The sequence below is a fragment of the Podarcis vaucheri genome (assembly GCF_965113315.1).
Source record: "Podarcis vaucheri genome assembly, chromosome: 1".
Lineage (NCBI taxonomy): Eukaryota > Metazoa > Chordata > Lepidosauria > Squamata > Lacertidae > Podarcis > Podarcis vaucheri.
The window spans coordinates 69370397-69384856 of NC_138759.1; the positions used below are offsets into that span (position 1 = coordinate 69370397).

Sequence of the window (14460 nt, forward strand, 5' to 3'; positions counted from 1 at the left end):
CGCAGGTGCACAGCAGAGGAAGTGGCCAAAAGTGCAGGAGGCAGATGTGCCTCCTCGCCCAGCTATCCAAAGCCTGCCATCCTGAGGTAACTGCCTCACCTTGCCTCATGAGCCAGCCAGCCCTGCATTAAATCACACATGGAGCTCATCTACACAGCTGCAAGTAAAACGGTTTAAATGTGTTGTAAAGTGCAATATACAAATGTGACACTATATGGCGACAGTGAGCTATGCAAAATTCAAAGTATTTTTCAGAACGTTTGTAAAAAAAAGCATTTTCAGAGTTTTTTTATATGCGTGTAGATTCCACCATGGTTAGAGAAACCGTAAGGCAGCCTTTCTCAACCTTGGCTCCTGAGATGATGTTGGACTACAGCTCCCATCATTCCTAGCTAGCAGGACCAGTGGTCAGGGATGATGGGAGTTGTAGTCCAACATCATCTGGGGAGCCAAGGTTGAGAAAGGTTGCCATAAGGGGCATGTCAGAAGATGCAAGAGCCGCATTAAGAGCTTGTGGAGGTCAGGCAACAACAACCCACTTCAGACTTCCCTATCCCTACTTCCCCCATCGCTCAGTTCATGGGCCAACAGTATGCCATTCAAGGCAGGGAGATCTCAGATTTACTTCTGTCCTTGCACAACCACCACATAGACCTGAAGCTCCCAATACAATGTACCGAAAAGGTAAACACTGCCCCTTTTTCAGTGTGTGTGTGTGTGTGTGTTAAAATCAGACTGTTAACTCTCAATCTCTTTCAAGACTTTGGTATTTCACTAAACAATTATTTTGAAATGCAGGCCTGCTAAGTGGATTTGTGAGCCCCAGGGCAAATTTTAGGTTGCTTGCCTTTCTGGTTTTAATGCACGGATGGGCACAGTAGTACAACATGGTTAGGCAAGCCAGGAGCCATCTTTTTGTCCCAATGCCCTCTTCCCCTTAGCAGCTTTGTTGACATCAAGTTGCACGAAGGCTACAGAGAGAAGAACTAAAAGAAAACACTTCACCCACACACGAACAGTGCATAAGTCGGCTGCCAATTATATATCAAAACATGTTGGTTCAGACAAATCTTTAAAGCACTGCTGAGGTCCAGTTACTTAGTGAAAATCTAAAAAGCAGAAACAAAACATGGCAACTTTAATTCTGTTTCAAACGTACATAGCTATTTAAGGGAAATGTCCACATTTCTGAAATATTTGAATGATCTCTGATGTCCTGAAACAGCATTGTTCCCTGTGGAATTTAAATCTTTCAACTGTAGCAGCTTTACCATGACTGCCAGAGAAGCAACTGTGAAGAGAAACACTGATCATGGAAGATCTGCAGAGCTATACAGTCAACTCTGTGGTGATCTGAGAACAAAAGGCGGGAAAGACTTCCACCTCAGGAAAGTGTATTGGTGAATAAGTTATGTAGAACAAATATCCCTCAGCAGGAGTGTATACTGAGAGAATCAGGAAGGCAACATGAACAGCATAAAGTACAGAATGGAGACAGAATTTCTCAGGAAAGATGGGAAGGCAGAAATATCTATATAAATGTTGACTGATCTGTGTTGCACACACAACACATGCCATACAAATTAATTTCTCTCTCACCATAACTGCTATACAGATGTACTTGAGAGTAAACCCAGTTGAATTAAATGGTGCTTATTCCCAGGTAAGTGGTTATAGTATTGCAGCCTCAGTATATAATTCTACTGATTTTTGGAAAAAAATGCATATCCCTCACACCTTGTTCTGAAGGAATTTTAACATCACAGCTCAGTAGTCTGCATATTAAACAGTTGCTTGAGGATGACAGAACAGTTCAAAAGTTCTTGATCATTCTGATGAAAGCAGCAGACTCCCTCTCTCCAGCTTCACCTCTGACCTTCCGTCTGCCTCCATGAATATTTCCCACATCTTCAAGCCTGCCTGCCGTACATCATTGCCATGACATTTCACCGTGTAAATGAAATAGTTACTAATGTGCTCAACCTATCTAGTATGGCTAGTGCAGGTTTCTTTTCCATTCATTGCCTGGGCTGCTATTTATGCAGCCTCTATGAGTGTTGTGGAAACATATTAATGATTTTATATATATTCCCCCTCATCTCTCACTGCATCTATCAGTTCCATTATCCTGTCAAAATAGCACTACTTGCTTCCAGGGTTTTAAAGAGAGTCGGGATAATGCCATGTAATGAGGGAAAAGGTATTTCCCCCCCCCCCTTATGATCTTACTTCAAATGATGCAATACTCTTACTTCATGAATCTCACATTACTTCATTTTTTAGTCGTCCCCCCCTTCCTCGGTAGCTGACTTGTGTTTTAGTGTAAAAGACTTACTTATAGCATGAGAGGATCCTATGCATACTTTCTCAGAAGTAGGTTTCATCATGTTTGATGAGTCTTGCTCCTAGGGAGAGATACAAAGCGATGGAGCCAAAACATCACCTCAGCATGATTTAAGTGGAGTCAATTCAATCATAGAATCGTAGAGTTGGGACCATCTAGTCCAACTCCCTGCAATGCAGGAATCTCAGCTAAAGCATCCATGACAGATGGCCATCCAACCTCTGCTTTAAAAACCCCAAGGAAGGAGAACCCACCACCTTCCGGGGGAGATTGTTCCACTGTCAAACTATAATAACAAAAGGACTTGTGACACCTTCAAAGCTAACAAATTTATTGTGGCATCAACTTTTGTGGACTACACAAAACACAACCCCCATCGTTCTGCCCGGACACTGAGGTCCAGCGCCGAGGGCCTTCTGGTGGTTCCCTCGCTGCGAGAAGTGAGGTTACAGGGAACCAGGCAGAGGGCTTTCTCGGTGGTGGCACCCGACCTGTGGGACGCCATCCCACCAGATGTCAAAGAGAAAAACAACTACCAGACTTTTAGAAGACATCTGAAGGCAGCCCTGTTTAGGGAAGCTTTTAATGTTTAATAGACTAATGTATTTTTATATTCTGTTGAAAGTCGCCCAGAGTGGCTAGGAAAACCCAGCCAGATGGTTGGGGTATAAATATTATTATTATTATTATTATTATTATTATTATTATTATTATTATTATTATTCAAAATGCCACAAGACTCTTTGTTCCTTTTGCTGCAATAAGCAGGCAACCCCTTCAGAAAACCTGTCATAATGACGTCCCAGCATTCTCTCTCAAAGGAGATACTGCTAAAAATTGCACACCTGGGCAATGCAATTTGTAAGATGTAGAATATTAATGGAAGCATTGTTGGTCTCCATTGGACATCATCTTTCAAGGAGGGGCAACTCTTTTAAGAGTTTCAGCATCTCAAGAGTAATTTGATTTTTCACCCCAACTACTGAAGCCCCTGTGGTTGTAGGACTGCCTGGCAATGTGGTGGCATCAGTGTCGTGGAACGTGGTATAATATAGAACTTCAGTCTTGACAAGTGACACAGTCCTTTCCTTCAGTTCCCAGGCAATGTTTCCACAACTGACGGTTTCTAGTCAAATTAAAACAGATGCAACAATGACTTTATTTTCTTTATTTTCAATCGATACTGTATGAATACAAAGTTTCTAGAAAGCTACAAAAAAATCTACCACTTTATCAAGAAGGCATCAAAATGTGTCACTTTGCAAAGACATGGAACACCTGCAGTAACCGACACAAAAATAGCATTTTTAGAGTGATGAAATAATTGCACTTAACTGTCATGGATATTAAAGTTATCACACATATGTACCGCGAAAGCTAGAATACATATTTTTTACAAAGCACTTTTATAAAAAAATTCTCTGCACACAAACCCTATAATTTTCATATTACTATCATACTAAAGATAAATTCACTTTAAAGCCAACACTTAAAACATTTTTTTTTAAAAAACAAAGAAGGTACCAGTACCTACACACAGACAACAACAAATACAAGAATACTGTACTGCCAAAAGGTTTGATTGAAACTCATTTTGAAAACTTCAAAATATGTTAAGACAAGATTTGAAAAGTTTCATATATATTTTTATTTTTTTAAAAAGAGCTTTCCCTCCGTGTCTAAGCAGGAGGTACTTTGTCATCCAAAGGCAGATTCTACAACCCCCCCACCCAAAAAAAATAACCAGCAGCAGTACAATATTAAAGTAACCACTGACCATATATGAATATGCTTAAGTCACAAACCCAGTTTATACACATTACACAAATAAACAAAGTGAGAATTCCATTAAGTCATTTACAAATGTGAACAAATGCATGTGGCAAATAAAAAAAAAATCAAAAAGAAAACTGTTTTACATAAAACGTACTGATATTAAAGAATTAAAGGCTATTCAGGCTTTAAAAACTGTTATAAAATTCTTTTGTCTTTTTTCAGGCACATATCGTTGTTTTTTTATCCGCAGTCATGAGCCTGAAGCAGAGGCCCATTTGCAATAAAGAGAACAGAAACAAAATGCTGAACAAAAATAGAACTTGTGTGAAAGGAGGTAACTGGGGCATATCCTCTCTGTGAACTGAGTGCACTTAAAGAGTTAACTGACAAAATGTGTTTAGTTTGTTATATATATATATATATATATATATATATATATATATATATATATAGTATCTCATTGCCAGACCAACTTCCTAAGCTAGAGATCAAGACTTCCAAACTTCTTTTATCTTTCAAATTATCCTGTCTTTTTTTTCAGGGGGCTGGCCAGAAGGAAGAAAAGGAACAGATTTAGAGAGAGAAAAATCAACCTGAGTAAGGACTGAAATGAGGACCACTTTACATGTTACTTGCTACCCACGGTGGCTGAACTCAAACCCTTCTCCATACCAGTGATCAACGGATCAGGGAGCGATATTTAAATCCTAAAATTGCAGAGTTGGAAAGAGCCTGAAGGGTCACCCAGTCTAACTTCCCACAATGCAGGAGTCACAGCAAAAAAATTCCCTGGCAGGTGGCCACCCAACCTCTGTTGAAGAGCCCCCAGTGAATGTTTTACCATGCACTGTAGGGGCCCACAGTAGACTGGGCTCGGGGAGAGTGTCAAGGGTGTGCTGCCCTGGTGTGCATTTAGAACGGCAGACATGGCAGATGCAAGGGAGTGCTAGTCTCTGTTGCATGGACTGCCAAGCAAACAGAAGAGCTTCTCAACAGCAGCCACAGACAGAGAAGGTATATTGGTCCCTAAAGAACCATATGTTGCATGACCTGTGTGGATGATGTGGGCCAATGTTAGTGCATTGCTCTGGAACGGACTTCTACTAAATTCTCAAAGACATCCCAAGTCATGGTTTGTGTTTACTATTATTTAGAGTACGGCAGGCAAACCATGGTTCTGAGCTACTTGTCTGCTTTCATTTCCCACCTCTGCACATTCAGCTTCATAAGTTCACGCCCATTGCCAGAATGCGGCAGCTTCCGGAAGCTGAGCAATGCCCAACCTATGGTGGTCTGTTAATTCAGACATCCGAACCATAGGTAGTGGAGAATATGAATCACAAACCTCCTCTGAACCAGAGTTTTAGATGATGCTTTACTACTAGATTGAATTAACATAGCCATGCCTTGTAGACACCCCACTAAGCCATAGTTAAGCATCTTTAATCATGGTTTGGCTTGATGTCCAAACTGAGCCATAGAGAAGGAAGAATGCCCTAGGAATTAGATCAAGGAAAGAAAGTATAAAGATTTCAACTTTTCAAGTTCTGCAAGCCAACTTCCATTCAGTGTAATAGTTCACTCTGTTACTTGAAGGTGACAAAACAGGAAAGTTGAATTCAATGCAGTTGCCAACCTGAACGGACTCTAGCATGGGTAGGAAGTGGGAAAATAGTTACCAAAGTTGCAAATTATTCAGTATAGTGGTACGGTACCTAAATAAAATCATTCTAGAATTCAAGTAAGAACAACATTACATTTGTAAAGTAAGCTATGTTTCAACTGCCGCAAATTGTACCATTATCCCCCCCCCCAATTTTGTACACCAAACAATAAATAAATTCATTCATTTGCAATAAAATATACTCCAGCCACTTGCTTACCTATATCTGTTGCAGCAGATATATTCAATCGCTGTATATTCAATCTATTTGGACACCATTTACACATAATGCAAAGCCAAAATACACCTTGGCATGAATGAGCAAGCATGTGGGTGCACAGTAAGGAAACCACGGCTGCTTTATTCCTCCCTGGCCACGCCGCTGCCACATTACCAGTAGCTAAGCCACAGTTTACCTATGAACCTGGGCTCATGAATTATCTTGCTTCAAGGAAAACACAAACTGTAAGCAAGGTTTGTTCTTGGTGTGCCACTCCTGGGTTGTTTGCAGGGAGACAAACCACAAGCTTGGGTCCACATGTTGTGCTAAGCCAAACGATGGCTTAGTTCCTGGTACCGCTGCAGCAGCAGAAGTGAAGGAGAGTGAAGTGGCTGTGATTTTCGTATTGTGCCCCAGGACACTTGCTCATTCATGCCAAGACCAAGTTCGGCTTAGTGTTAAGTGTGACTGGGGCCCGTGTACTTCTGAAGCCAAGCAATCCTCACTAGATGAAGATGTCAGAAGAAAGTGAACAAATACAAATTTAAGAAAAAGGGAGGGGTATAACTACATATATTTACCACTTTGTGTGCCACATACTAATTTTAAATAAAAATTATTTGATTTTTGTCTATTAAAAACAAAAGTGTATTCACAGCTACAAATCTCCTCTGCCAAGCTTTTGGTTTTACTGCTATTAGTTCTCAGTGATTATTAATTATGTTGTATCCCTCTGAACCAATGTCAGTGCTGTTGATGTCTCTCGAAAAACATGGTGGTATTAAAACGGCACTCTTTCCTACAATGAAATAGGAAATGGTGCTGTTCAAGGGTTTCCCCGAGGACATTTATTCCTAACAACTTGGTGCTAAAAAGCACAGGTCAAATGGACTGTTTCATTTTCTTCTACACTTTCATTTTCAATTTTAGGCATCCAACTGCTCAACTTTGTAAACAAAACAAGTGCAAATTTAAAGAAGAAAACCATCTTTGCAGATTTAGAACTACTATAATAATGATGATGGTGATGATGATGATGATAAAGTCAAATTTGTCCTTTGCCTGAACTTCTGCTATTTATATGGGCTCATGTTACTCAGATGCAAGACTGGATGGAGAGGGACATGGCAAAGGGTGAAATACTGACCGCTTTCCTATCCTTGCCAGCCAGCAATGCTGCATAAACAATCACAAACGGTTGAATAACATAGAGAATAGTTTTTCCAGCATGATGCACTCTTGTGATTTGCAGAAAGCACGCTACTATAAAAAGTACTCTTTTGAGAATGGAGGCCTGTTAGTTTTGACTGTTTCCAATAAACCAAAGGCATTATGGTGATCTCTAAATATTTTTGGTCTCTACAAATTGTCATTTATTATGGCAGCACTTTTCTAAGCTGGAATTTCAAAACCAAAGGCACTTGCATGCGAGAGTGCAGAGAGTCACAAAGGTTTAAGTATTTGGTCATGAGAATTTAAGAAGGCAGCATTATTATTCATACAATTCACTTTTTGCAGAAAATTCTAGCGCTGTTAAAAGGTTTCATTTTGGTATCGATATTCCAACTATGTAGTGACGGGGTGACTTATATAGGACGGTGTTTTAGGGCCAAGCAGCCAAACGGCTTCTCTTCGGGAGATTTTTTTTTCTTTTTCCTTTATTTAAGTAAGCCAATTAATTTACTACATAAGATTGGCATGATAAGCTAAAAGGTACTTCTACTATAGCACTAAGGCACTGCATATTGTAATGCTTTGGCAGCTCGGAATTAAGAAGTTCCTACGACAAAGTAACAGTTAACAAGGGAGATGCTTCCAGCTTACAAAAGAGCTCACAGTTTACAGGCAGCCTTTTGGACTACACAACCCACATAAACATCTGACAGACTTAAGGCTTTCCAGAAGAAACATGCACAGGGGGTTTACACCCAACGTAAAGGTAAAGGCAAGGCAAACAGCTCCCGGGAAGGTTTTACAAAAGTGGAGATGCAAGAAACATTGTGACTCTTCAAACAGCAGAGTTATTACATACATCGTGTCCCAGACTGCATTAACACAAAAGAGAGAAGTGTACCTGGTTTGCAAACTGACTGCTCTTCCACACACCTCAAGGGGTTGCTTTGAGATGCATGTTTATTCTATAAATGTCCAACTTCTTTTAAAAAAACAAATCCATCAAAACCAAAAGCCTCGTAAAAGGTAACATTTTTTTTAAAAAAGTAGTTTTAGACTTGTAACACCAAGTGCTTCAAAATAAAGGGCTACTTTAGATGAGTAAGATGCAGTGCTAATTCTCCGTTAGTGTTAAAAACTGATGAAGAGTTACAGCCATATAAGCATCTGATTTTACAGTTCACAGAGTTAAAATGACTGAGAGGTTCATCTGCTTTAATGTCTGTAGGACAAAAGGCGTGCAGCTTGCAGAGCCTAGAGGCTATACAGTACTGGACTGACTGCAGCATGCCATGAGAAGGGCTGAATAGGAGTCATGAATGGAAGACTGCATGCAACTTGTTACAGTTTTGCAGTGTTCCAGAAGTTGAGTAGCTCCTCTGACAATTGACTAGGGCAAATCTCCAAGCTATTTATACCTTGAGCATTTCCTGCCCCCATGTTGGATTCTAACAGGGTGAAAGGTTTTATGCAGGCATAAAGAAGTTTGCTTTCTGAAGCAGCAATTATTCTAAGCAGCACACTGAATATGTTTCTTAAGTATGCACGAAGCTGCATTTCAAAGTGCAACAGCTACTGACCTAGTGCCTTAATGTAAAGAAAGACATTCTCCATAGTTCATTTCATCATCCTGTGGGCTATACAGCTTCTCATAAGTGGCTGTAGGCCAGGTGTAGGCAACCTAAGGCCCAGAGGCCGGATGCGGCCCAATCGCCTTCTCAATCCGGCCCATGGGCGGTCCTGGAATCAGCGTGTTTTTACAGGAGTAGAATGTGTCCTTTTATTTAAAATGCACCTCTGGGTTATTTGTGGGGCATAGGAATTCGTTCATCCCCCCCCCAAAAAAGATAGTCTGGCCCACCACATGGTCTGATGGACGGCGGACCGGCCCACGGCTGAAAAAGGTTGCTGACCCCTGCCGTAGGCAGTAGGTGGAGAGAGGCAAATCCTTGAATGGAAACTGTAGCAAAGTTGTTGTGTTCCTAGCTCATCAAACTATACAAACCCCACGTAGTGATAGATTTCTGGGTGATTTGCAGTTTCTCACTACCTAACACAACTCTCTTCTATCTAAATTCGGCTGCTGAAATGAAGGCAGCTAACTAAAAGTAGACTTTTGTGTGAAAGAACTGTATGTTCAGTTTAGTTCTACAACTGAAGCCAAATCTCCAAACTCAAAATGTGCTCAGATGCACCATGTTCCTTCAGTCTAACTATGATATATTGATTTATTTTTTACTAGGCTCTGACTGATAGATTTTGGGGTTGTGGTAAAAAGGTAGACCCAACAAGTCTGATGTTTGCCCGCCCTGTATTATAGGTTAACATTTACTAATAACATAAACCAGTTCCAAGACACTTTTTCAGCCTTTCATCATGTCGGGCAATAATATATATTTACAAAAGCTGCCTCTGAAGGGGAATCAAACCTCGTGTGGTGATAATAGATTTATACATCTGTGAAAAAAGCTCTTCCTCACTTGTTCTTAGGAGCACCAAATGTTTCTACAGTGATGGAGGGGATGTGGGATGCACCATGTCTAGGAAGTCTGAAAATGGATTGTAGGAATTGATAATACGATCCAGTGTAAATTCATACGCTTCATGGTTTGAGGCCATTAACTATCAGAGTTTTCACCTTATTGAGTGAACAAATCCTGTTAAGATGGGCCTTCACAACTTGTGATCTGCAAGCCACATACATTGTCAGGCCTGTTTTGGGTGACAGTACTCACTGGTATGAAGTGCATGTTGTTGTTTTTGCTCATGGGAACCATTTTGTACGCGCTCCCATTCCATGTTTATATGAAGATTGTCACCTCTCTTCTAACCCCCCAAAGTACTGCACTTTGTGGTCTGTCAAGTGGCTTGACAACCCTCCTGTTTTTGCATTTTCAGGCAAGCTGAAAGAGAAGGAGATTTCAATGGGGCTCATAAAGTAATAATTGTGTCTTTTTTGTTTGGCAAAGCCTGTGATTTTCTAGCATTTTAAAGACATTAAAAACAGATGAACCTTTTGATTGTATATCTATTATCATCTCAACCACAGTGCTTTTTGTGGTCTTCAGCTGACAGTTTAATTGTAATTCAACAGTCACTTTAATTCCACCCTCCCTTTACATTTGCTTATCACTAATTTTGGTGTTGCAATTTATAGACTCATTAGGAAAAACAAAAACAAATTGTTCATATAATATATAACCACACACAAAAGATTACGTACACCGTAAGTCTAATTTTTCAGTATTTACCTAGTTATTGCAAAACGAGTCATCTTTTAAATAAACAAATGTCCTTATTAGTACAATACTTTATAGCTTTTTAATGCACTAGATATAATTAGTAAAAGGGAGGAAGTCTTCTCGCTTTGCAATACCTGCTTGAAAAGTTAAATGGGTTAGAAGGTTAGTTTTAATACAGAGGGAAGAATAATAATATTTTTTGCCTACTTTTAGGACCTGTCTGCTCCCATCAGGCATTTTTAAGGCTATGTTTGTCATTTGGCTTCAAACAGAAATTGAGTTGCAGTTATAAAATAATTTAGTGAATTACATTCGTTTGTATCGTCCACAGTAATCAGTTATGAAGATAATTCTAAGAAGAATTTGTGTGCTAATTTATGTTTATAGTTAAAATTCATTTCAATTTCACTAGCATCTTAAAAACAGGGTTTTTAAAAATTAATTTAGACAAAACACCTCATAAACTCTTATAATTGCTGTTAAGTTTTCCCATGGCAAACGCTCTGTCTTATATTTTTCTAACACAACAACAACAAAAAATTAAAACTTCCACAAAGGCCTTGAAATTCTTAAATATAGTCTTCCCAAGGAACGGTGGTTTTTTTTAATATATAAATTTGAAGAACACTTTGTTTTAGAAAGAATTTGTACAACTGTACCAGAATTTCACAGCTACAATATATATTGACACACTAAAATGAGGTTTAGAAAAATGTAGGGGAAAGCTCAGCCAGAGGAACTGCCACTTAGTGTTGAGGTTGACAGTCTGTGTTTTGATAAGGAGTTAAACAAAACATGTCTATAAATAACTGTTCAGTCCTTTACAAGCCTGTAGATGTGATGCTGTGCACCATGTTCGCTGTTTGAAACTTCAAATACACAAGCCATGCAAAGTAGGGTTTCTTGCGTGTCCCTGTTCGTTACAACCTGTTTGTGTTTTTATACATATAAAGAAAAGGAAAAAAAGACAAAACATTAGAAACTGGGTCATTTGCTAACACAGGAACAAAAGCAAAATATGTAATTGTAATCACTGGAGATACACACACACAAACACACACACACACACACACACACACACACACAATTTCACTCTCATATCTGAAGAGACATACACCTCTCATCTGTCAAGGTTTCTTGGTTAATGCCTCTCTAATGCTGACTTTTGACTCAATGCATATAGACATTAAAGAGTACTCTGCGGGTATGAGAGATAGACATTATTATTATTATTATTATTATTATTATTATACCATATTTTACTAGAGTGCATAATCCTATCTCCCTTATCTCCAGCACTATGTAGTCTGCAACATATTGAGTAGGACTTCTAATGGAAACCATCTCAACTGGATTCTGACCTAGGTTCTGCAGTTCCATATTTCTGACACAGTTTCTGGAAAAGAATCTGGCAAGGCAGGATCTGCTTTTTGGGAAGCTTCCAGAGGCATATTTTTGGAATACTTCCCGAGAAAACCAAGCTGCTAAGATTTTAAAGGAACAGTTTGCAGGAATCTCCTTTCTCCTCTTAGAGAATGTGCAAAACTGCACAGCAGTACATTGATAAGAGCAGAACCGATCTAGAAGCAAAAAGCCACCGTGAGCCAAAATGTTCTGTTCCACTTATCCCTGAATTTAAGGCCAAGCAAGAAAAAGAACACAAGGCTACGATGGAGCTTTGCCGTTGTTCAATCGGAGCTGCATAACCCAATCTTTAAGGGCTTGGAAGAAGGGTACTGGGTAGGAAATCAGAAGCTAGGAGAGAGGAGGGAGAATGAAAAGAAGGAAATATAAAGGTGAGAGGGGTGGGGTAAACAACAAAGAGGGATCCCATGCAGGTCAGTTTTCCAGAGCCCAAAATGTTCTTAGGGTATTCAAAAGCTACTGTGATAGATCCATTCAAAACAGGTGATTAACATTGAACATAGCTTGAAACGAGTTGTTTCACAAAGTAAACTACCAGGTGTCCCAGAGAAGAACTATTTTCTTGGCGCTCTGAACCAACTAGGAAGTGAATTTACCATGACTTCCATGTCTCCAATCACAGTTATGGTGGGACAGCCAGTGCGGACACCAGGCCCAAAACACACCCAGGCCAAGGAAAAGATTACTGCCCCCCTGTTACTGCAAACTCTATTGCTAAATGAGCAGTGGGTGAATTCTAGAAGTAGAAATATTATTTACTACAGCTAGATTTCAGCCTCCTTTCCCCGCTGGGTTCTAGGTCCAGGGTCAAGGCAAAGAGGCTAATGAGTGGCCAACGAGATAAATGCATCCAATTCTCCACCACAGAGGTCCAGTTTATAAATTGTCTCTGGTGGATTTGCCACAGAAAAGCCACATCTCCATGGCTGCCTCCTATATTGGATCAGTAACTCACAAAGCTGCCTAGCACAGGGTGTTTGGACCGCTGTGTAGATTTAGTAGCAAGACTGGAGGTTCTGCAAGCCAAGATTAAAGCACAGAACCTACATTTGGCAGTAACATTGTACTTAACTCAAGGGCATGTGTCAGAGCTGCTTCCAGATCCCAGCTCACATAGGACCACGCTAGCCAGCGTTCACTTTATAAAAGTCTTTATTGAGTTACAGGTTCCATTTCCGAACTGCAGCGTGCAGCTCTACGTCTTCTACGCTAGACCGACGAAGTCCCGTCTGACTCCCCGCCTCTTGCACACCAACTTAATACCCTAGCTTTGCTCCACCTCTTGCGCCTTTCCTTCCTTCGCTGGGTCCCTCTGCCCCCCATGGTCTCTTCCTTCCGGGACTCTTCTGACGCTGACGCTGACGAGGACCCCCCGGACCCTTCTGCCTCCTTGCGGTGGGCTTTAGGACCTGGCTCCCTTTCCGGGCTGCTTACTGCGCCAGCTTCCGCTGCATTTGAACTTGGCGCGCGCGCCCAACTCTCTACCTTCCTCTTGACCGTTTCCTCGCTCCCTGATGAGGGCGTGACCACTCCTGACTCATGCCCTCCCTCCTGCTGAAAGCCTCCGGAACCCGATGCCTGTTCCCCTTTCTCCTCGCTGCTCTCAGCTGGGAATGTTGGTCCCGACCTCCAGCTGCTGCTCTCTGAATCCCCTCTGGTCCCTTCTTCCTGGGGTGTCCCCCTGGGTCCCCCCCCTGCTCTGACCACTGGTGCTCCCTTCTGAGAATCTTCTGACTCACTGGACAGACTCGGAGATCTCGGGTCGTCATCATCACTCATCCTCCCTTCGGATTCCTCCCCCTCGCTCTCTGTTTCCTCCCTGTCCTGCGTCTCTGCTCCTGAACCCCTGACAGCATGGAATTTCTAATCCTTGCAAAAGGAACCAAATAAAAATCTGCCTGCTCCCAAAGAACTGCAGAAAACTGCCAGAAAAAGTGAAAGAGAGAAACGTTACCAATAAAATTGTAAAGTTTTCCAACACGCTGTTCATCATATATTTTTCTGGTAAATGCTTGAGCTTGTGGATGAAATTGATCATATATTCACACATTGGAGAGCGGTTTATTCTAAACACAAACCGGCCATTCTCAAACCGTGCGTATTCAGTCTAAGGACAAAAGGCAAAAGAGAACAGAACAGAACTGTCAATGAATGAAAAGCTCTTTTTATTTTTAAATGTGAGCCACTGTATAAAATAAAGACACTTTAGGATATTAAAATGAAAATTTATTTCAACTAAATTAAACATACCATGTAGCTAAAATATCGGTTTCTCATAAAAGGAACATGAGGAAATAATGTATTGCTTATAAAATAACCTTAAAGGCTGCCTTAATATTGTGGCTCTGATATAAAATAGGGCTTGAAGGAACAATTAAAATCCATGTTACAGGGGCTTTCCTGTTTTCTCTGTTGAGTTGGGAAATGTTTTGAATGTAGTATTAATATTCTCTATTCAATGTGTTGAGCATTCTCAGGCTCACAGAATAAATCTCACATGGAACTCTTTTTGGTACTTTGCAACTCCAGGAACTTTGGTCAGGGCCACCACTTAATTCAAGTTTTGTGTGCATGTGTGCACTGATTCATTATGGATCATTTGTGAGCAGGAACAGAA

General features: G+C 40.6%; 1 protein-coding gene across 12 annotated transcripts in view; it reads right to left on the reverse strand.

Moving 5' to 3' along the window:
* Nucleotides 1-3497: 3497 nt before the first annotated feature.
* TEAD1 (TEA domain transcription factor 1) overlaps nt 3498-14460 on the reverse strand; it is a 179878-nt gene continuing 168915 nt past the window's right edge. For all 12 annotated transcript variants that reach the window (XM_082194452.1, XM_082194448.1, XM_082194451.1 and 9 more), the window contains 2 exons: nt 13798-13950; nt 3498-11345 (listed from right to left, as the gene is read on the reverse strand). In XM_082194452.1, the coding sequence (XP_082050578.1) occupies nt 11232-11345; nt 13798-13950 (267 nt within the window). In that variant the 3' untranslated portion in view covers nt 3498-11231. The remainder of the gene's footprint in view (nt 11346-13797; nt 13951-14460) is intronic.